The sequence below is a fragment of the Ovis canadensis genome, chromosome 8 (genome assembly GCF_042477335.2).
Source record: "Ovis canadensis isolate MfBH-ARS-UI-01 breed Bighorn chromosome 8, ARS-UI_OviCan_v2, whole genome shotgun sequence".
NCBI classification, from domain to species: Eukaryota; Metazoa; Chordata; class Mammalia; order Artiodactyla; family Bovidae; genus Ovis; species Ovis canadensis.
The window spans coordinates 46,053,089-46,078,747 of NC_091252.1; the positions used below are offsets into that span (position 1 = coordinate 46,053,089).

The 25,659-nt window shown below is 32.7% G+C and overlaps 1 protein-coding gene across 1 annotated transcript in view; it reads right to left on the reverse strand.

Annotated features, from left to right (window-relative positions):
• Positions 1-25,659, reverse strand: part of GRIK2 (glutamate ionotropic receptor kainate type subunit 2) — a 742,654-nt gene that overhangs the window by 125,841 nt on the left and 591,154 nt on the right. The window contains exon 13 of the mRNA XM_069599226.1: positions 642-760. Coding sequence (XP_069455327.1) covers positions 642-760 — 119 coding nt within the window. The remainder of the gene's footprint in view (positions 1-641; positions 761-25,659) is intronic.

The following is a 25,659-nucleotide window of genomic DNA, read 5'->3' on the forward strand; positions in this document are numbered from 1 at the left end:
GTCATTTTCTAAGAAATGTAGCCTTTACTTTTAACATTAATATTATAATTTTTAAATAATTATGAAAGAGTATTTTTGCATGCACTTCTGAGCATGCAATACTTTATATTCTTATATACTATCAGATGCAGCTAATATTTTACTTGTAAAGGTAACTCTAAATGGTTAAATATTTTATTTTTACAAATTTATATGCAATAGATTTACTAATCATGCAATACAAAGGCATCTAGTCATCAAGAATTGATAGGAAAGGGAATTTTTTACATCAAAATGAAACAAGAAACAGGAGCAATACACTGTATTCTTGTCTCAAGAAGATGCAGTCTTAGTAGTGCTTTAAACGCAGCTTCTAGCTAATGGATCAGGTTAGCTGGGTTATCTATGAGATAATGTATCTACCATAGGTTAAGAAAGTTAGATGATATACGTTATGTGCAATTGCAAAAGCTAATTATTTTCTCAGAATCTCCCTTGAATGGGATTTGAGAATGCCTAAATGCATCAGATAGATGGAGAAGCTGGATTATGGTTACATGCAGAGAGGCACCCATGCAAGCGACTTGTGCCAGCAAGAGCTGTCACCCCCAGCAAAGAGTGGGACATGGTGCCCAAGGGAAATAGCAGGCTGAATCGTATACCTTGCTGCATGAGAGCTCCAACTCCAAACCAGAAACTATTTAGCAAGGTGAAATTGTTTTCCACCACGTCTGAGTCAGGGTTGCAAGGGTGTGGGTTATACCACTCATAGGGACTAAACCTGTGGTAATTGACAGAAGAAAAGAATATATTTAAATGGCAGTAAGAAGACATTCTATCCAGCATTTTTGCTGCAAAAGAAACAGAAAGACAGGTAAGATTAAGCAGAAACCAGAAATCAGCATTTTTATAGTATAATTTCATATTCATGACAGCAAGTTCTACGTTTTAAAGATACCTATCCTTATCAGCTGATTACATACTAAGATGATTAGCAGCATTTCTTTACCATATATGACATAAGAGAAAAATCTGTATATCATTAAACAAAGATTTTTAAGATGTAGGCTTTTCAAGAGAAGGATTAACAAAATTTTTTTAAAGACTAGAAATTCATTAAAGAAGAAAACAAACAGGTATGAAATAAACATTTTTAAAACTGTGGAAAACCCGTTAAAAACAGGAGAAATGATACAAAATCACTTTCAGAATTTTTTTATGCTATTATAGAAACTACCAAAGTGGAAGAGATTAAGTAATCAGTGAATAATTATTTTTCACATAAGAATACAGTACCATGGATTTATATTTTTATGTGTGACAAACTCACATCCAAATAGAACCAAATCAGAATGAACTACACTCTTATATATGCTTCTGACTTCATTATGTGTTTCAGAGAGGCTGGCAATATGCAAGATATCAAAGTAGTATGAGAAGCAGGAATGCATACGGACACTGGTATCCACATATTATTTGTTTTCAAATCTACAATTAGTTTGAATCACTGCTTTAAGACAATTTTTGAGGCCAATTATAGATGGTTTTAGAAATATAAACAAAATCTCTTGAAAAATGTAAACCAAGAACTTTATAAATTGTCATGTGTACACATAATTTATCCTAGTTATAATCCAGATATATTTTTCAATTAATGGTACTATCAAAAAATAAACAAAATATTTTCCCTAATATCTCAAATTTTAAAGCCACTCTTTTACAAATCAAAATTAGTGTGCGTGCCCTTTATGAAAGCATTAAAAAATCCTGCATTCAATCAAAGTTATTTGAATAACGTATCTGTCACTTCAGAAAGCCCAATTTTCTTCACAATAATCTTTCTGACATATTAAAATTCAGAAGATCAAACAAACCATTTACATCCTCCTAATGCAATTTTTAGAATACCCTTGTTTTAATAGGCTATCATTGACAAATGAAGGAATGTTTTGTTTGGTTCTCTAAGTTAAACTGACACACTGAACAGAAAGGTTGATTGGATAGTAATTAAACATTCTGATCTGATTTGTTATGTCTGACTGAAGTAGAAATAGCTTTAGTTGTAAACATTTTATTTTTATTTAAATGCCTTTATTACTTTTACCCTAGTAAAAATAGTTATATACATTTTTAAAAGTACTTCAAAGTATTAGAATATTGGTCATCAAACTTTATCCAAGACTGTCTTTTTTAAAAAAGAAAAATATTATTAATTTTCAATTATCCATAAACAATTCACTGTTCGTCAGAAGAAATGTGATCTAGTAATCAGATCACAGGCTCTGCAGCTGGACCATGCATCTCCATGGCCTTGGATAAGTTATATAAACTCTATTTTTAAATAATAAATATTTTAAAATGTGACTTTGCCTGTAGTTACATATTCTGACTCCTATTCTGATTCCTGGATAATTAAACTTTTCTTTTCCTACTGTTGACAGTATATCAGCTATAAACATAAAGCTGGTCTGTAAAAGCTCAATTTAGTTCTTGTACATGACAAATCTTAAAAACATAACCACAGAGGGTGAGCATGTAAAACCTGCCTAATCAAGATCTCTGGTTTTCACACAGAATCCCATGAGCCCTTGAATTTTATAAGTGCTTCAGGGGATTCCATTGAATGGGGAGAGGGAGATGTAGTTTTGGGGCTTGCAGAAATGGAAGTATAAATATGGGAGATTCTGCCCTTCCTCTCCATATGTGTATGTATTTTTACATGTACATATAAAAATATACATATATTTTTCATTCTGAGAAGGTAGGAAAGGAAGGAAGGAAGACAGGGAAAGAGAAATGAGGGAGGAAAGTGGAAGGAGAAGTGGAAAAAGTATGGAGGAAAAATCTGGAAATACACTCGTTTCAAGAGACTAATAATTACCTCAGTGAGTGATTTTTACATAATTTAATTGAAAGAAAAGAAAAAATGTATGACAAACTAATACTTAAATTCAAATTATGTACACCTTTCACCTTCTCCACTCTGTCTGCTTTTTACTGTAGCATGAAGATCTCCAGTGGGCCCAAAAGAGGTGGAATTAGCCTAACAAAAATGCTACCTAACTTGAATTTGCAATTTGTTCTTCATGGTGACACTCAGAAAGCTTTTCTTCTGTCTCCATTTGATGCAGTAACATTCTTCTAATAGTGAGATGTAAGTTATCCTTCAACACATACACACACACACACACACACATACACACACTTCACTGGCCTTGCACTGTCCTTTAGCTGCTTATCTTCCTCACATTGAAGTCAACACAGCTCTGATTCTAGTTCCAGTCTGGTTTTTTTTTTTTTTTTCCCCTGAACTGAATTACCTCTCCCATCTAAGATTAACTGCTATGTTTAACCCTTTCCTTTGTATTTCCAACGGATCTTGAGTCAATATTTCTTCCTTTTAATTCTTCTGACTCACCATTTTTAAAAATTCTATTGACTTCCACACTTTTTTCTGCCCATCAGAAAAATTTCAACCACCTCAAATCTATATTTAACCCTAATCACTTCCTAGATCTAAAGTGAATTTCCAGTGGCCAGATGATAGACTTTTCAATGCTAATATGTTCAATACAAACCCACAATCTTTCTCCCTAATCTTTCCCTTTTATTGTCTTCTCCATCTCTGTCACTAGCATCACCTGCTGGCATTCCCAAATCAAGTTACAAAGGTCCTGCTCTTAGTCCTTAGTTCACTTATCCTGAACACTTTAGTCAACTTCTGTTCTCTACATTTCATTTCTCCTAACACTGACCTCCAAAGTGAAGGTGAAAGTGAAGTTGCCCAGTCATGTCCGACTCTTTGCGACCCTGTGGACTGTAGCCCACCAGGCTCCTCCATCCATGGGATTCTCCAGGCAAGAATACTGTAGTGGGTTGCCATTTCCTTCTCCAGAGGATCTTCCAGACTCAGGGATCGAGCCCAGGTCTCCCTCATTGCAGGCAGACGCTTTAACCTCTGAGCCACCAGGGAAGCCCTCAGTTGTCAATTTAAATCAGTCTCCCTACAGAAAGACTTTCATTTCCTCCTCTCCTCCTTCCCTGTTTATTTCCATTGGCATTAATGCCAGTTCAGGTTGTCATATTCTGTAGCTATTGTCTCCGAGATAGTCTTTCCACCTTGCATTTCAAGTTTAAAAGCTCTAAATATTGCTTCCCAGTTTACTGTCATGTAGAATAATTTTTAAAATGATACAAACAAAACTTTAATCATGTCTACAGCCTACATACAAAATACCCAGACATTTAAGCATGGAATTTAAGATCCTCTGCACTGTGCTCCATAATACCATTCCAGGATTATGTTCTACTGCTTTTTTTCCTACTCACCAGCCTCTGGCCACTTTCCCCCAAAATCCTATATTGATTCTTACCCATTTCTTTGATCATCTTGTCCTTTAGCCTGTAATATCTTCTCTACTCCCTCCACTATTCAAATCCTATACCTACCCTTCAATTCCAATCACTGCCATCATTTAGTTTGACCTTTCCTGATCTTTTCTTAAAGTATCTAAGGCAGACACTGTTAACTACCCCTAAGTATTCATTGTCCTGCCTGAGTTTTACTAAGAACATTGATGTCCACATAATAAAACTATACTTTCTTCCCTTGAATGTAACTAAATATGAGCCTTTGCAATATGAACAGACGTGATGTGTATAACTTCTGAGAATTCTTTTTAAGGATATTTGCCTTGGACTTTCTTTGCCTTCTTCCTCTTTTAGGAAATGGTGATGACTACAGATTATTAGAAGCCTTGGGTTGAGGATCACAGAGATGCCCCAAGACCCTATACTACACTCCTCTAGGCTGCACAGTAGGAGAAATAAATGCTTTCTGAATCAAGGCACTGTATTTTTGGCTATCTTTGTTAAAGAAGCTTAACCAGTACTTGAATGACTCAGGTACTCTGCTCATTTTTATATATCTATAGTCCTAAAAGCTTCAAGTTACATTTATTATAACCCGGTTTCTTCATTATAATTTAATACACATATCTCCCCCCCCTTTTATTAATTGTGAATGAGTACATGCAAATGCAATATCTGATTAATCTTGTGTCTGCTACAATTTCTAGCACAAGGTGTTAAACCTAGTGGTCATCTAAAGCATATTTGAATTATTCTGAAGATCTTTTTACCTCACTTTCCTTTTCAATTTCAGGCTATACATCTAAAATTATAATCCTCCTATTTCTCTATACCTTAATAACTCCGTCACCCTATGCTTCCATCTCTGTAAATCTTTTTGAATGCATCATCTTTTTCCTTAAGACCATCACTTAATCAGTTTGCAACTTCTAATGAAATTCTCACTGAACGCCAGCCCTTTGATATCCTCTCTTTTAACTCTGTGATGTGTTCTCCTGATTATTTGTTCTCTGCTCCACTAATAGGAGATCCCTTTTGGCTAAATCATGGCTCTCAGATCTTTCCTCCCTCTTTAATGACTTAACACACTCACTGCTTGAACTCCTGTGCTGATAATTACAAAATCTTCTTAATTTATAGCCATGAATTTTCTCTCAAAGAATTTCCATCCATTTTTGAATATTCCAACTTTGGCAGCTCACCATTACCTTATACTTAAAATGCCTAAAACAAAAACCAAAAAATTCAACCATACTTGCCTTCACATTTTCTTTTTTTTTTTTAGCTCTATAATGATGTAGCACTTCTCTGAGTTGAGATTAAAAGCTTATTTCCATTTTATTTTAATCTATCTCCTTTCTTAAATACAAACAAATGTGATACACTTAAGCCGTATCAACTTTTGTTTTATAATGCCTCTTTGTTTTATTCCATCCATGCACTTTATCTCAGTTCTGAGTAGATGGTTTTAGGACTCAGTTCCTACATGTTTCCTATTTTCTCTATTTTGTTTTGCAAATGTCTTCACATATAGTTTTGTACCATGAAACTCCAGTTGTCTAGAACATATCAATTCTATTAAATACTGAATCAGGTTTAACCTGCTATGCCTCTGAATTTCAATGCTCTATATAATATGACTCAATGTGTTTAACCTTATTCAAACTATTATGTAGACTGGCCAATTGTCTCACTGTCTTTGTATATGCTGTTCTTGTTAATAGAAAAATCCTCTTTCCTTCAGTCGATTCACTCAGCCATGTGTCTGTGCTACTCCTTTCTGAAATTCCATAGTGCTTACTTTTCTCCCAAAGCCTAGTTATTTCAAATCTCTATATATTACATATTGCCTTGTGCTCTACTATTGGCATTTTGTATACTAATTTTTTATTTTCAAAATTTTATGATGCCTTTTAGATAGGCTGTTTATCAATATAACTATCATTATTAATATTTTATTTATTTTAAAATAAACATAATATTTTTATTATTTTAGGGTTTAAAAATTGTCTAACAGAATGCCTACAGGGTGACTATAAAACTTGAGTTTCAGCCGTATGTATATTTTGTGCTTGATGACATATTGCTAAATCTCTCTAAGCTGAAGATTTATTTCTAAAGAAGAGTAAAAGAAACCAAACTAAGCATGAGAGATAATATATGCAAAGCACTTTGCAGACTATACAGTGCTACAAAATGTTAATGAAAAGTATATAATCTTTTAATGATTTCTTACTCTAGAGTCTTATATCAAAAATAATTTAGATTATATATGAAATAATCTGCTCATTGGTAAATACTTTTACCATATTATGCAAAATGCTAATTTAACATTTATTTGAACATCTTTTTATAGCAGAGGCAAATTTTACCACAACCAATGTAGAGAACACAATTTTTCCATTACTCATTATTTTGAACCAATGAGCTATATACTTTCACATATCTGAATACTATTTTTGTGCTGCTTCTTTAAGCTGCAGTGACCTTTCTGCAAAGTGTCTCATTTATATTTCAGGATTTAAATTCAACATAAGTTCATCATCATTGTTATAATAATCCTCAGCTTTCATCTGCATCATAAATTCAAAACCAATCCTTTTTGAAAATTCACCAGAAGTAACTGTGATATTATGAATTTTTTGCTCTTCTTTACTTAATTATTTACTGAGACAGCAATTCTTCACCTCATTTTAAACTTGGGGTTAAACTGGTTGTAATAAGGGAATTAAACAATGTTCTAACTGAAATTATTTTTAAACAAAATAGATATAACCATTTCCAAAATCAAGTATAAACAAACATTCTAGCATGAAAATAAAAATTTTTAGCACTATATACTATTTACATATTGACTATGGTTTTTTTTTTCAGGGTCATATAATTAAACTGAGGATGTAATAACAAATGATCTTTTGACACTTTTCAGTTTAACACCCAAATAATATGAAAATCTAAAATTTGGTATTTAAATCTTCAATATTACTTCTCTGATTAGTGGAGAAAATAGACTATTTTAAATGATGGCCCAATGATTGATACATTTGACTGAATAAAATTTAGAATTCTCAAGAGAACATAAAATTATCCTTCTGAATAAAAAAGGTTACAGAATCCAAATTTGTTCTCTCTCTTTTTTATTAATAATCAAGTGACAGGTGATGCTGGATTGTTTAGAGAAGAAATGAGAAGCGAGTAAATGCTATATAAAAAATCAATATACATTAAAACTGTTCACAGAATAACTATAACCCATGTTTTCAGCAATAATTCTGAATTTTCCAAGAATCACCCCCCACTTCAGTTATGTTCAGCTATTCACTGAACATAAATGATATAATTTATTGACACATGTAAATGACATACTTGGTCAAAAGAGGTGATCAGGATAGGTTTGCACTAATACAGGTTAGCATGGAGCCACCAGTGTATTTGGTACTTACTTGAGAAGCAGAACATGGAAGTGGATGTCATAACTATCCCCAGCATTAAAGCAAATAGCCATAAATGTGAGAATATTTCTAGAAACTGGATCTAAATGGACTGAGAGGTGCTAAGGTCACTCCATTACTAGAAGTTAAAGGCACCATTAGTTTAATTCAGGAATGCCCTGAGGAGAGCTAGCTATAAGAGCTCCCATACTTGGGCAGAATAGCAGATTATAATCTAGGGAAGGGATAAAGCATGTGTATTTATTGAAAGTACGCCATTTTGAAGACAGCTCCTGTGGGAGCAGACATAACGTGGGAACTTTTAAAGTCTCTGAAAAGCAGGGTTGCCTTGTAGTAGGAAGAGTTTAAAGCAAGGCACCAAAGAACCACTTGATTTACTCAAAAGAAGTCAAGGTTAAATAAAACACTATTAAAAATGAAATATAGAATTAATAGCAATAATATCAGTTTGTGTCACACTTGCCAATTACAAAAACAAGTGCAGCTATATTCTGAACTGCCACAAATGACCAGAGAGAATGACAATATTATTGTCATTATTATTATTAAAAGCTGAGATTTAGATAGATCAGGGATCTTCCCAAGACACAAAGAAGGCTAGAGTCAGCTGTGCAATGAAGTCCCTTTTATCTCATTTTGCAGTGTCCAACCGTTATCACACCCCATCAAAAAGGAAAAGGGAATTCTTATGTTCTAATTCAGTTCCCTGTGATAGCAGTGAGAAACTGCTTGATTTTCGTTAGGGATAGAAAAAGACTTTATTTTATCACTTTTTAGCATACTTATATCTTGTACTCTGTAAAGTCAATTCTTGCACATTCAGAGCATTCAAAAATTAAGATTTAGTTAATGCCTTGATATCACTGGAGTACAAAAACATTCCCAAATTTTTCAACAAAATGTCATAATTTGATTAACAAAGGCATTAACTACTCTCTGATTTCAGAAATATTGCAGAAAGAATGTCAGGTTTTAAATTTACCACCCGACTAAGCCTGATAATACATTATAAATGTTAAAATTTAATAATATATGCATAGATATGAAATCCTTAAGGAAAGTTCAAATTCACCTAAATTTAAAGTATTTTTATAATATTATCTTTTCTCTATGATTTTACCATCACCATGTGAATTCTAGCTATTTTGAACATGTAATATAATATTGCTTCTCTTACACTGTCAGGGAAAGTTATATTTTTGAATCCATGAAAAAACGCTAAAAGCAGGAGCCTCAGCAATTTTTGTGAACCATCACAGTATCTTTGAGTTGACATAAATCAAGTTAAGGGAATTTAATTTAGCATTTTGGAAGAGGAAAAAATGTTCTAGGGTAGATGCTTATTTTTCAAAATAATTTATTTTTAATTAACTTTGATTTCAGAAAAGAAAACGTGCAGAAGTAAACTTGAAGTGTTTTTGTGTGCATATTAGCAGTCATTACGGCATTATGATCAGATAATGCCATGACTTTGGGAAAGTACCACATCCAACAATGCTTTTAGGTTCTCTTTCTGACATCTGTCGAAAACACAGGGCTTCCTGACAAGAAGCTTCTCTAAAAATGCACTTGTCATCCTAAAATTTAACCTGCCCCTTATCTTTTATGGTTCCGAAAGTCTAAGATAGAGACAGTTTCCTCAAACACTAATAGCTTTACTCCACAGCAAACAAAAGAGCAGTATCTTAGTAGTAGGCTCTACCAACAATCAAAACTGATTCTGACCAATTGCTTAAAGGGCATGATCGCCTTATATTCGAGGAGTATCATTTTACTTTCAGTGTTTTTTTTTTAAATTTATTCAATTGCTTGTTGCTTTCCGAATCCTTACTACCAAATAGGCCACTTTAGGTGCATAATTAATTCTAAACACTATTTCTTGCCAGAAAAGTAGTTTTGTGATCATTCCAAAAAAATAGTTTATATAAACTAAATAATTTATTTTGACAAATACAGATGACTAATATTCTATAGCAGTTGATACTGTATATTTTATGTTGATAGTCATCAATAACAAACACATACCCTGAAATAGTTCTTATTATTCTTTAAATTAAATTTGTTTTACTTGAAGTGACTGTGTGTGCACTGGATTATGAATCATACAAGCTCATACTGGAATATTTTAATTGTGCATACATTAAGGACTATAAGAATTGGTTTTTAAGGAAAAGACTTTCATGGTTATAGTTAATTTTAATTACCTTCCAAATCATTAATGAGCAGGATATTAGTTAAGGCTGTATTGTGTTTTCAATGCTCAGATGTAAAAGGTTTCATAATGTAATATGATGTGGTGAGGGTTTGAAATTGGATGGAGTTAAACTATGGTTAAGAAAGAAATGAAAGGAACAAAACATTTGGAAATCATTATTACATAAACTAGGAGATAATATGAGTGGGCAATTTAGAAAGATGATTTTAAAAAATAAACACAATTCAACAAAATATATTTAGTTCAATTAAATATATCTTAAGGAGTAAGAATTAGCTGTTATTCGTACATTCATGATCACATTTGATAAAAGTAGGTAAATTCTATTTTAGTATATTAGCCAGTTAGCACTGTGTCAGAAGATGCCCAAATAGAGTGATGATAAAAAAAAATGAGAGCAATAATATGACTTCACACTCCAAACCAAAGTAACTTCCTTATTGCAAAAACTATAATGTTGAAGATTCTCTGTACAGTGATTATTATCCATATAACTGAAAACCAGTCCTGTGCTCTATTCTTGGCATAATCCTATGCTGACTTTAAATTAACTTGAACATCTATGTATTCTCATCAGTTAAACTGATGAGATGCTCAGTTAAATCTCATCAGCTCTCTATCCTGTATTTCTAGCTGCCTATGAGAGATTTCCACCTGGTTGTAAAGCCATACCTCAAACTCAGCACAACTGAAATCAAACTGGTCAGCTTTCCCATACCAAAACAACCCAATGTCTATACTCAACTGATTTTAAAAAATAATCTAGGCATTTTCCAAAGCTCGAGATGAATATTCTTGAAGTCATCTGTCATCCCTTCAATGTCTTTATTCAGCATATCACCAAAGTTTACTGGATTTTTCATCAAAATAACTTTTGAATTTGCCCTTTATTTCCATTTTGCAATGCCTTATTACTAAAATTTTAGCTTAGGCTTTATTTATCCCTAATGCAATAAGTCTTCTTGACTTTTGATTCTCCCAACACCATCTCTCTTGTCCATCCTACATATAATTACCAGGTAAATCTTTCTGGACCTTAATATTGTTAGTTCTGTCATCAAAATCCTACAAGAAATCAATATTGCTTTCCAACTTTTTCTGTCCAATTTTCAAAGCTTTAGAAAGCTGAGCCTTCTCACCATGTTTCCTATTGCTGTTGGTTAGTTGCTAAGTCGTGTCCAACTCTTTTTCAACCCCATGGACTGTAGCCTGCCAGGCTCTTTTGTCCATGGAATTTCCCAGGCAGGAATGCTAGAGTGGGTTGCCATTTCCTTCTCCAGGGAATCTTCCCAACCCAGGGATAGAACCTGCATCTGCTGCATTGGCAGGCGGATTCTTACCATTGAGCCACAAGGGAACCCCATGTTTCCTATTATATCCCAACAAAAATCTTATAATCTATTTTAAAAAACCAATAAATATCTCACATAAAACATTCATATTAACATCTCCACATTTTTGCTATTGCTGTTCCTACAGATGAAAATATTCCATTACAATCTGTTAATTAAAACATACTTTTAATTAATGGACAATAAGTCTCTTCATAGGAGAAGACATACTATGTTTATTTTAAATTCCTCCATCTGAAATGCTCTCTCCATTTTCTTCTACTTAATATAGTTTTCCTCATCTTTTAAAGTCTAATTCACTTATTGGGATAGATGGCATGCTGTTTAAAAGAAGGGAGCATGTCATTGTAATCTTACATATTGTATACCATTAGAAAAATATTGGAAATAGAATAAGTACTTAATAACAGTATTGTTTTATTGAGTGTGTGTACCTGTATATATATATGTACATATATATATATATACACATACATATATATAATCCTGTGGCACTTTGTTTAGTATTACTTATAATGTGTGATACCGTCACTTCAAATGTCAGATTCTGAAGAAAAATGACTTCCATTGGGTTAGATTCAAGATGAAAAATAAGTTCAATGTAAAAAAATCAATTATCTAAATATATTTTATTAAAATGTTTAAACAAATAAGCTACAAATAATGATCACTTTAAAGGATGTCTACGTTAATCTTTAACTCAATATCTCATAAAATAGCACATTTGAAGTCAGTAGCAGATAGACTAAAACTATCCAGATAGCTTTTATTACATTTATAGGAAGAGAAATATTTTTTCCTTAACTCTTTAAAACTTTAAATAAAATTTTATGTGTATTTATAGGTCTTTCCTTCAGTCAGTACAGTGGGTGCTTTTATACTTTACACGGTATTAAACTACTCACTGATACATCTATAAAATACTGCCACAGGGGTGTGAAATTTATGTATATTAACTCCTCAAGAATCAGAAGTCATTATTCAACATCATCCTTTGCAACTCTAGAAGTATGTTATAGATTATTTAAAGTTTTAAGAAAATCTTAAAATTTAATTGCATTCAATTTTATCATTTTAGTTTTATTATTCACAAATATTTTGCCTGTTAAATATGGACATCAGAAATGTTTTAAATTTGAAATACATGTCAAATACATAAGACTGTATGTGTGCAGACACTGTTGAACAAATAGAGAGATAAAGAAATAATTATTGCAAAAAATTTTCCATTACTATTAGTATTCTTATCTGTCACCATCTCTATGTCTTATCTTTCATCTTCAGTGTCTTTATCTGTAGAGTGAGGAGGCTGCCCCAGGTCATCACTACAGCTTCCTTCAATATTAATAGTCCAGGATTTCATTATTCTTTTAAAACTATGTCCATTAACTATCTACCTATTTGCACCATATTATACGAGTAGTTGGGGCTTCCCCAGTGGCTCATTGGTAAAGAATCTGCCTGCAATGCAGGAGGCTTGCAGAAAAGACGAGGTTTGATCCCTCAAGTAGAAAATGGCAACCCACTCCAGTATTTTTGCCTGGAAAATCCCATGGGCAGAGGAGCCTGGAGGGCTTCAGTCCTTGGGGTCACAAAGAGTCCAACACAATGGAGCGACTAAACAACAATAATGTGAGTAATTATTCAAATAGGACAAATAGGATAAGCTTTAAATATAGAAGCAAATTTGTGTAAAAACTTTACAAAGTAATGCAATTTAAGCACAATTCTTTCAACATGCATATTTAAATTATGATCTAATAACATAATTGCATAAATTTGATCTAGATAAGAACTCTGAAAACTGTCATTCTCAGAGCATAATTCAGTGCAGATTTGTCATTTACTGCTTACGGTTATATTTTAGAGGAACAGAAAACTGGTTTAGCTTGCACAAGTTTTTATTGTGATCAAAGTATAGTTATTTTCCTTTGTTTACTTAGTGGATATATGGATAAATACATAAATATCTGAAAATATCAATATATGAGGAGATATATACATATATAGGAAATAGAACTATAATAATGAAATATGTTTAATCAAATAGATACAAATAAAATACCTGCTGATGAAATATCATTATAATAATTAGATCTGAACACTCGACCCATAGGCATAGAGACAAATGGTTTTGTGGTTGTGGCAGGCACCCCATGTTGGCAAGAAAGGGGAGACTCCAGTTAAAGCACTTTTTTATAGTTCCAGTATCCTCATGAGGGCATTAATTACTCCTTCTACCTTCCTGTCTATTTTCTTTGTATGATCAGCTCCCCTAAACCGGCTCTGATTTTTCTGGATACAGTTTAACCTCTCCTTTCCAGCTCATTTCTTCCTTGTTTACTATAACCCGAATGGAAGACAAAACAGCCCTCACATTTAAATGGCAGTGACAAGAGGGCAATAATGCAGACAGTGATTGGCTGCTTCTCTAGCTCTAAGGGACCGCTATACTTACAAATGAAGTGAATCCCCTAAAGGGCAAAACAAAAATGCCATCTAACAATGCATAAAGATACCTGAAAAATTATTAACCTGATAACGTGTGTGTGCTGTATATGGGGGTGTGTGTGTGTTGTGAGTCTGCAGTATTTTACTATTACTCTCTTTAGTTATGGTTATCCAATCATTTTGATAGAATGTTTACAGCATTCTTTAACCTCTATACCATCTCATTTGTTTAATTATGACTCTTTGTGACCCTTTGGACTGTAGCCCACCAAGTTCCTATGTTCATGGGGTTTTTCAGGCAAAAATATCTGGAATGGACTGTATTTCCTTCTCCAGTGTATCTTCCCCACCCAGGATTAAGCTAGTGTCTCCTGTGTCTTCTGCATTGCAGGCAGATTCTTTACCTGCTAAACCACTGGGGAAGCCCTCAAGATAAATGGCAAAATCTATTAATTAAAAGGCAAGCCTAGGTGGTTACTATAATTTTTATAAACTTAAGAAAATTAAAACATCTGAAAGCCATGTTATTTCGATATATAATATGCCCATATATACATATACAACATGATTTAGAGCTATGTGCCTCATGTATAAAACCATGCTGCATATTTATCACCAAAAAAAAATCTCATAAAATTACAAACTGCTTAATTCGATAAGAGCTGATGACATGCCATCTTTATCTATTTGTCTTCTATCTGTTATCAATTTAAGGCTGGAAGAATAAATTTAGTTTGTTATGTTTTCACTTAAGGCCAAAACAGAGTAAACATTAGATTAGTTTGGGTTTTGCATCTGGTTAACTGATTTTATGCTCTAATGCATGAATCACTAATATGTTTAGAGCTTTTATGTTCACAGTAAACCATTGTCAGTGACTCAATCAAAATACCTTTTCATAAATATGAATAAAACATTCCTTATTTTAAAACAAAGAGAGTTAAGAATTTAGGACTAGGAATATATAGCAACATTGATTCACAGCAACTGTGAGATTATCTGAATATTATAAAAAATATGGATACATTTAATGGATTTGTATGTAAACAATGGTTGAGAAAACTTAAAACATTAATGATATAACATTATGTAGTTTGAATATCAAGACTTAAAATAGCATTTGGCACATTTATTTAATGCCAGAAAAAGAATCATTGCCTTAGATTATTTTATAACATTGGAACAAGGTCCAGAGTATGATGATATTCTATTGTTTGGATAAAGGCATTTTATAAATTTCATACATATAAGAAGGTAGATCATCTTTCTAATTACTTTTACACACATAACATAACATGAACCTTATCATTAATATATACCTTCATACCAATGTTTAAAAATTTACCCTGCAGCCTCCTTATGACTCAACCTGCCTATTCAAGTTTGCTTGTTGTTTTGGACATTATAGTAAGCTACACTGATTTGGAAGATCACATATGAGTTTCTACTATTTTTATAATCAATTCATAGTATGGCTGTGCAATTATTTTAATAATTTCTTAGAATCTGCCATTGGATATAAACAGGAGGGATAAATTCAGATTATGGATACATTTTTTGTTTGCTCAAATTAATTCCTTAAACCTTTTCTTAAATTTAAAACTAATATTGTCCAGCCTTGTTCCCTAAAATCATTTCTTTCAACTGTACCATCAGAAAATAACTATCCATGTCTAATATTACTTGTATATTTATTGTAGCTCAACTATATTTTATTATCTCTACATCTATATCAATGCAATATGTGGCTGTTAGGAATGTGATACAAAATACACACTATATAATGAGATGCATTTTGTATAAAGCCAACCTTTACTCTATTACCTCCTATTCTGTATGTGATTTTTGTCTTATTTTATGGGCAGAAGAAGCAGCTTTAACTTCTAAAACTGTATGCTAGAATAAAATCCTGGAGTCAGAAAGGCAAAATGGAGTACTAGTTAACTTTAACTAAGAAAGCATGCATTTAAAGACATCTTATATTTGTACGACACAAAAGTAGATTAGTAGAAAGTAGCAGTAAACAGTAATAGAAGACTAGTAACTGTTCACTAAAATATAAATCAGGTTATGAATTCTCTATCACTTCTTCAGCTTCACTCGCTCAGTCGTGTCCGACTCTTTGCAACCCCGTGGACTGTAGCCCACCACGCTTCTTTGTCCATGGGATTCTCCAGGCAGGAATACTGGAGTGGGTTGCCATTTCCTTCTCCAGGGGATCTTCCCAACTCAGGGATCGAACCCAGGTCTCCCATATTAGAGGTAGACGCTTTAACCTCTGAGCCACCAGGGAAGTTATTTTCCTGTTTATTAGTTCCTTTTATGTTATATGTAAAATTTTAGAACACAGTTAATAATTGTAAGGAAAATTATAATATTTTCTAAAATGTACTATTATTTTGTCCAGAGAAAATTCCCTAAGCATTTGGATTTTGAAAATGGCATAAGAATTATATTGGCCAAGAGTCCTGAAAGTACCATTAATTCACAATATTTTAACTTGTATATAACAATTTTGAGTGCAAACAGGAACTTTAGACTATTTAACATATACAAAATACTTATGTATTAGATTAAAATAACGTCTTTCTTTTGTTCTTTGATATAGAAAAACATACTGCTTTTTTATTCTTTGCAAAATACTAAAGTTTAAGTAATTCTGCTTAATTCTCAAATTCTGTAACTGCATATAATAGGTGAATTTTATGAAATTCATGTCAAAAATAATCATATCAGAGCTTAGACACTTTATAACATTTATATTAGTTATGTGTTCTCAAAATTTTAAACATTTCTAATTAATCAGAATTTTTTCTCTCACTGATTCTTATATTGCATTTATACAAATAAGATTTTGTTTTGTCATGTAATTAAGAATTATTTTTAACTTGCAGCAAATGAGAATGAATATATACACTTGCATATATATGCATGCCTGCATGTGGGCTAATTTGCTTCAATTGTGTCCGATTCTTTGTGACCTCATGAACTGCAGCCCACCAGGCTCCTCTGCCCATGGAACTCTTCAGGCAAGAATACTGAAGTGGGTTGTATTCCCTTCTCCAGGGTATATATATGTTTATATACAATCTTCTACACACATATATAGCCATTTATTTTTAGAGAAAACTGTATCTTTCCAAACGATGAAGTTTTCTTCTACATTTTTATTCATTTAAATATATTTACTTATTCTAAGCCAATAAATTAGGAAATATGCTCATGAAAGGTGGCCAAGAAGTCCATCTGTCTGTTCATTTATCTGAGCTATCAGTTCTTTAATTTCTCAAAATATTTTTTATCTCAAGCTCAACTATCTGATTCATCCAATAAACTGTTCCAACTTCTAGCAATAAATAACTTTTAAACTCAATCCCAAGTGAACTTTTTAAAATAAGAAAGTAGCTCCCTCCTTCAGCATCCGAAAGATTTCCACTCAATCCGAAATCACTTTAGTATATATTTAAAGCACTTAAATTATCAATTCATACCCCTCTTTGTAGAAATTTCAAGTACATTAGCTCAACTGAGTTCTATAAACTACATAAAGCTAGTTTAGTTCAGTTCAGTTCAGTTGCTCAGTTGCGTCCAACTCTTTGCCACCCCATGGACTTCAGGAAGCCAGGCTTCCCTGTCCATCACCATCTCCTGGAGCTTACTCAAACTCATGTTCAGTGAATTGGTGATGCCGTCCAACCATCTCATCCTCTGTTGTTCCCTTTTCCTGCCGCCTTCAATCTTTCCCAGCATCATGGTCTTTCCCAGTGAGTCAGTTCTTTGCATCAGGTAGCCAAAGTATTGGAGTTTCAGCTTCAGCATCAGTCCTTCCAATGAACATTCAGGACTGATTTCCTTAAGTATTGACTGGTTGGATCTTCTTGCAGTCCAAGGGATTCTCAAGAGTCTTCTTCAACACCACAGTTCAAAAGCATCAATCCTTCAGTGCTCAGCTTTCTTTATAGTCCAACTCTCACATCCATACATGACTACTAGAAAAACCAGAGCTTTGACTATACAGACCTTTGTTGGCAAAGTAATGTCTCTACTTTTTAATATGCTGTCTAGGTTGGCCATAGCTTTTCTTCCAAGGAGCAATTTCATGGCTGCAGTCACCATCTGCAGGGATTTTGGAGCCCAAGAAAATAAAACTTCTCACTGTTTCCATTGTTCCCCCATCTATTTGCCATGAAGAGATGGGACCAGATGACATGATCTTAGTTTTCTGAATCTTGAGTTTTAAGCCAACTTTTTCACTCTCCTCTTTCACTTTCATCAAGAGACTCTTTAGTTCTTCTTCGATTTCTGCCATAAAAGTGGCATTATCTGTGTATCTGAGCTTATTGATATTTCTCCTGGAAATCCTGATTCCAGTTTGTGCTTCATCCAGCCCAGCATTTCTCATGATGTACTTTGCATATAAGTAAAATAAGAAGGTTGACCATATATAGCTTTGACATACTCCTTTTCCAATTTGTAACCAGTCCATTGTTCTATATCTAGTTCTAATTATTACTTCTTAACATGCATACAGGTTTTTCAGGAAGCATATAAGGTGCTCTTGTATTCCCATCTCTTGAAGAATTTTCCACAATTTGTTGTGATCCACACAGTCAAAGGCTTTAGCATAGTCAATGAAACAGAAGTAGATACATTTCTGGAATTCTTTTGCTTTTTCTATGATCTAATGGATGCTGGCAGTTTGATCTCTGGTTCCTCTGTCTTTTATAGACGTAGCTTGAACATCTGTCAGTTCTCAGATCACATACTGTTGAAGCCTAGCTTGAAGGATTTTGAGCATTACCTTGCTAACATGTGAAATGAGTGCAATTGTGAAGTAGTTTGAACATTCTTTGGCACCAACTTTCTTTGGGATTGGAATGAAAACTGACCTTTTTCAGTTCTGTGGCCACTGCTGAGTTTTCCAAATGTGCTGTCATATTGAGTGCAGCATTTTAACAGCATCATCTTATAGAATTTGAAGTAGCTCAGCTAGAATTACATCACCTCCACTTGCCTTGTTCATAGTGATGCTTCATAAGACTCACTTGATTTCATACTCCAGGGTGAATGGCTATAGGTGAGTGATATACCATTGTGGTTATTCCAGTCATTAAGATCCTTTTTGTATAGTTCCTCTGTGTATTGTTGCCACCTCTTCTTTACATCTTCTGCTTCTGTTAGGTCCATAGCATTTCTCTCCTTTATTGTGCCCATCTTTCCTAATATGGTATTACTTATTAATAAACTGATGGACATAGGAAGAGTTTTGATAGATCTAGCTGGTATAATTTTCAGACAATGAAAAGATCAATGAACTGAAAATCATGGGGGATTGTTGTTTAGAACCTAATCTGAATTTATATAACTTCAAACTTGTTATAAATTATGACCATAGACTTTTTTGTATATATATCATCATATGATCATAAAGTAAATAAATGTTTTATTTACATTGATTCTAAAAAGCAAATAAACAATACTTGGTCTAAATTAGATGGTGTAGCTGCCATTTATGAAGCTTTTACCTAGTAGCATTTTTCATTCAAACTAGCCTAAGACCTAACCTATAATACTTTCTATTAACTATAAATGAGAGTGTGTAAGAGGAGCTAGAAGACTACAAACAAAAGATTAAAATGAGCAAATATCTTGCAGGATAGAGCATATCCTTTAATAATTGCATTCATTTTAAGATGAGCCATTCAAAACTGCTACCTGTCCAACCTGCATATGGTGAGCAAACTAGAAGCATGTAAAAAAAATGCTGTTTGTCCCAAGACAGGCCATTTTAATATCCCTATAGCTGAGTTTTAAACACTTCAGGCTCACATGTCTGCTGAATTAACTACTTATTTTCTGGCTTTTGGCACATATGGTACTTGTAATCCATATTAAATTACAGCCTTAATTATTTTTGATGTTGTCTAATATGTAAGTTAAATTTAAAATACAGTGACCATTCATCCTTGTTTATAGAATAGAGTCATAAGCTAAACAAGTAAAATTTTAAAAAGGTTTTGCCCTCATAAAAATATGTAGCCTCAAAAGTATGTCTCAAGTTAAAATCTATATAATTTATCTACCTTGAGAGCTCTGATCATTTATATACAAAAATAGATAATTAATTTTATCCTTGCAATAAATACAAAATAAGTTATCAACTACTTTATAAAATACTTTCTCCTTAAACACATGAAGTACTATTAACAAAGCTGGAATATATTTAAGATACATGTTTGCACTCAACTCACAATTTTCCAGAATAAAAAACAGAGTTTGTTTGGTAAATTTATCATTATTCCAAAATAATTTTTTTCCCAATTACCTAATTATTTTATAACTTTTAACAAATTTAGGGAACTGTTTTTTGAAATTCAATGAGTATCTTTCTGACAATATAATAGAAAAACTTGATTTTCTAATCAAGTTCACACGTAAGTAATAATGAATGTCACAATATCAGACATTTTTAAACTGAAGAGAAAAGATTTTAATTACCTAATAAAACTTAAAAATTTCACATTTATTATATGACTTAAAAACAGAATATTAAAAATGAAAAAATAATAAAAATAATTTATAAAACTTTAAATGCTAATTATTAATATATTTCCACTTAATAGATGTGAAAAAATCTTGTCTTTATAAATAAGCAGGTGAGAGCTGATAATAACTCCTTGAGGAATGGAGCATGGATGCTAAATCAGTCTGGTAAAGGTGATTCAATCTATACAGAACGGGTATGATAAAAACTAAAATTTTAAATACACTTGTACATTAAAGCAATTCTTCACACCTTTGATTCAGCAAATTAATTGCCTGGCTATTAATGAAGAACATATAATAAGAGAGAAGTTAGAGATTAAAAGAAGAACAATGTTCACGGCCAAAAATATTTGGAAATGGCTTCGTTAAACTAACACAATGTAATTTTTTTTTAATTGCCAACCTTTTCAGAGCCTTTAATTTGCTAATAGCGGATCTCCAAGAGGAGGATCTAGCACACAATTCTCCTGACCTTACTCAGTTGTAGAACGCTCTTAAGGTGAAGGTAAAGTCGCTCAGTCGTGTCCGACTCTTTGCAACCCCATGGACTGTAACCTACTAGGCTTCTCCGTCCATGGGATTCTCCAGGCAAGAATACTGGAGTGGATTGCCATTTCCTTCTCCAGGGGATCTTCCCGACCCAGGGATCGAACCCAGGTCTCCTGCATTAGAGGCAGACGCTTTAACCTCTGAGCCACCAGGGATCTTGGGTTCATCCCTCTAGAAAGAGTTTAGCATCTAAGATTTTGTATTATCCCTAAAATATTGTATAATACTTTTTATATAGTGTGCTATGGAGCCTACACAATTTTTAAGGCTCAAACTTCTTCCTTGTTTTAGAAAAGTTAGGGAAAGCACTGATGTGCTGGAATATTCCATATCAATAATAAAGCAGAGTTATTTTCCATAGGAATGAAAATTTGCATAGGGTAACAATTCATGCTTCCTATACAAAACTAATTTGGTAATTTCGTGTATCAAGAATATTTGCCAGGAGAAGACAGAAAGTATACAGGACCTCTAAAATATGAAATATTTACACTTCTTTTTCATACATCTAAAGACAAGCTTCATTAACTTGTTTAAAAAAAAAAAAGAAAATAACAAAACAGGAAGGAGATAGGCTGGCTAGAGGTAGGCACCCTGAAAACAGATGAGAGCTTCTTTCTAAGAATAGTGTAGCAGAGAGATAGAAGGTACCAAGATTCCTGATACCACATTTAAGCAGCTATTTCAACTTTGCCCTTCTTAAGCCTCCAGTAGAACAACAATTTTATTTATTTACATAACTGTTTCATCAGATTTCCCATTACCCACACGTGAAACAGTTCCTACTAGCACAGGTCTGAACCTATTACTTAAATTTTCAGAGGATATTATTGATGTTTATATTAGTACTGAATACTCTTAGAAAATGTATCTTTTAAGATTTTTTGATTAAAAATTATAAGCAAGGAAGACCATTTTATGATCAAACATTTTCCATGTAAAGAGGTAAGGTTTTCTAATAGGATGATAAAATTGGCATCTGCAATAACACATTTCATGAGACTGTCAGATAGCTAGCATATTCCTCAGTGCATTTTCTCTTTTTAGTTGTTTTAATATGCAGTTGACTTCAAAAATTATGCAAATTGTATAGATATCAAATTATTTTATCAGTAAAGGGAAAAATGATATTTAAGTTTAGAATTACTTCAAAGGTTCTAATATATTAATAAAAACCCAACTGTTAACTTTTTCTTTTGAAGTTTTTTGGTGGTGGTTTAGTCACTAAGTCCTGTCCAACTCTTGCAACCCCATGGACTGTAGCCCACCAGGCTCCTCTGTCCATGGGATTTCCCAGGCAAGAATAATGGAGTGGGTTTCCATTTCCCTCTCCAGGGGATCTTCTGGACCCAGGGATTGAACCCCTGTTTCCTGCATTACAGGCAAATTCTTTACTGACCGAGCCACCAGGGAAGCCCTTTGCAGGCTTAGCTTTATAACCTCGTGTTATTGAGAAGACTCTTGAGAGTCTCTTGGACAGCAAGGAGCTCAAACCAGTCAATCCTAAAGGAAATCAACCCTGAATATTCATTAGAAGGACTGATGCTAAAGCTGAAGCTACAATATTTTGACCACCTGATACGAAGAGCTGACTCACTGGAAAAGATCCTAATGCTGAGAAAGATTAAAGGCTAAAGCAGAAGGGGGTGGCTTCTTCTTTAGCCTTCAAAAGGAGAAGAAGGGAGATGATGAGATGGTTAGATAAGGATCACTGACTCAATGAACAAGAATTTGAACAAACTCCAGGAGATAGGGGAGGACAGATGAGCCTCGTGGGCTGCAGTCCACTGGGTTGTGAAGAGTCTGACACAAGTTAGCAACTGAACAACAAAATCATCCTCATCTTTCTGATATACCCTGCATATATCTATAAATACATTCCAACTGGATAATTTGCTATTCATTTTTATGACCTTTGCTTCCCCCTTCATTTGAACCTGGTATATATCTAGCAGTATGCTGAAGGCAGCTCATACTGGCTTGTGAGACCTACTAATTTTCTACCTGTCTTCCCAACTCCATGTTCAGTGAGACTCCATTGGTAACTTGATATTAGCCATAGTGGTAGTATTTAATACCATGAAAATTGGCAATAAGTACAAATCAAAGCCTCTCTCATTGGTGTAGTCAGTTAATAAACAATTTTTATCATACCACTGAATAATACAAATCATTCATGTTAAAATTCTATGCCTTATATTTTTCCTTAATTAATTTTGGCACCATTTATTTGGTAGCTTTAATATCAAAAAGTAACCAGATTTGCACAGTGAAGCACAAGGATTACCTGTACATTAAAGCTATAATAATATGTTATTGAACATATTATTTACTAGATCTAAATGGTTTGGAAGGGCTTAATGAAATGGTAACAATGATCAGTTTCATTGATTTGTAATTTAGTAATGACAAATTTAAATTTAAATTGTAATCAGTTGTATTAAAGGTAGAATCGAGAAATACTAAATATCACTATCAACTATAAAGGGATTACTAGAAAAAATAAAAGTTTTCAAAATGTAGGACTTCCTACTGATTTCCATTTAAAATTTATATTTGATGTAGGAAATTAACTTCAACAATAGGCTGATTTCAGATGCTTATGACCTACACTTATTCTAAGAAATATTTTTTAAATAAACAAGTCATAAGGATGTCCAACAACTTATTTATATTTTAAACTATCTCAGACTGTTTTCATTGAATGAAATAAGAAAAGGCCTTATTATAATCACCTATGAGTTATTTTAAGATTTCTGAAGGAAAGGTATTATTTTGGTTTCCATAAAATCCAGACTTAATTTTACAAATGTAAGATAAAATATATAGATTTCTACATTTAAAGCTGGAATGTTTCTTTTTTAATTATACAATAGCTTTTCTGTTGTCTCATTAAATAGTTAAAATGCCATTTTTTATAAAACACTCAATTGTTCAGATTAAACTGAGTGGCTTTAAACTGAGAATATAAAGGAAAATATCTAACATACCAACATTGCAACGGAAAGTATAAGTTTGTTCTATCAATATCTTACTAATACAGCTATATGTTTCCAAGTGAAGTACCAAATATTAAAAAGTAGTTCTATTAAAATCAATATGAGCATAATTTACAGATTAAAGATTCTGTCTTAGATTTACACATCAGAAGCAAGTGTTTAGCTTGCAATACACTTGGTAAAGATTTTAAAAGAAAAGTCCAGTATTAAAAGCTCAAAGCAGACTGTCCTCTGATCAGTCTCATGGTTATGTGGATTCTAATACTGAAAAATGAAACAGACTATGCATTTTTTTAAAGGACATTCAGTAAATGAAGTTATCAACAAGAGTTAACAAGAATTTGAAGCCAGCATTAAATGGTAGCGTTTTATTTTTTAAGCATCAATTGAACATTTAAATTGCTTTAGATAATATGCAAATATCTAGAATATACCAAAGTACCAAATAAGCTACCATAAACATGCAAGGCTTATAAGGCTTGTTTTCTCATTGAATTTTTAAATATAAAATGACTTTAAATAAAATTTCACAGGTGGGCTTTCTGTTCTTCAATTAAATATCTTTTGAAATTTAATCTAGTGTACCAACGATATCAATAAAATCTTTTAAACTTAAGTGTATGCACCATATACATACTAGAGTATCTAAAACAACTGAACTATGTTTGGAAAGCACTCACTATCTTTCTTTTCAGCTCAAATATCTGAATTTTAAAAAATCAACACAAATATTTTAATTTTTTTGGCAGAAAGAAGACTTAAAACATTATCTTTAATATCTTCCTAATTCAAAAATTTTGAAGCCCTATTTGAAAATTGAAGCAGTAATATGAACATTTTGAAATCAACATGTTTCCCTGAATGTAAATTGTTTTTGCATGTCCTTCTACAAGCAAAATTTTCACAATTTTCAATTTCTTTTGGTAAAATCACCTGAGTAATATCAGTTTCCAAAACATACCTTCAGTCAGTCTAGTGAATTGCTAAACTTATGTTTAACACACCTCCCAGCACCCCCATTTTCAGTACCAGTAATAGTAAGGGAAGCAGGGAAACACTTACCTAAATTTTATTATGTTAAAATAATATTCAGGTGCATATTCTGAACCAACTTAGATGACAGTTGTAGCCCTATTCTGTTTATAAAGTTTATCATGCCAGTAACATTCAAAACCTACAATTTCACCTTTGCTTCAAATATCAAGTCCATTAAATTAAAGGGAAAATCTATTTTAAATTTATTCACCTCATTTTATCATCTCAGAGCTAGTCAGGCCACATGACAATGGGTAATGTTTTAAAATAATTTAGTGTTAAGCATCTCTCATAAAGAATAGCAGGAAATTAAGTTATATCCAGATTTGGGGGTGGAAGGGAAGTGGGAATGACTTTTTATATTTATTATAAAGTATTGAAACTGAAATTCTGCTTCAATTCAGTGTACATTAGATAAATAGAATTATCACAGTTTTAAAATACAAATGTGTATAATTTGTATAATTAATTCACTAATAAGGTTTTTGGGGTGGGGGTCGTCATAAATTCATCAGTTTAGTTTCTGGGGCTTCCAAACAAACTTTTAAAAATAGATATAAAATCCACATATTTCTAACAGAGATAACATCACATTTTTACAGTGTACCTTAGTATGCAATGGTTGAGTAAAAATATTTAAAACTATAGGTGTTGAAACTAACAGAATAGTTTGTGTTGTCACTTATTTTACAAATCCTATTTATATATAA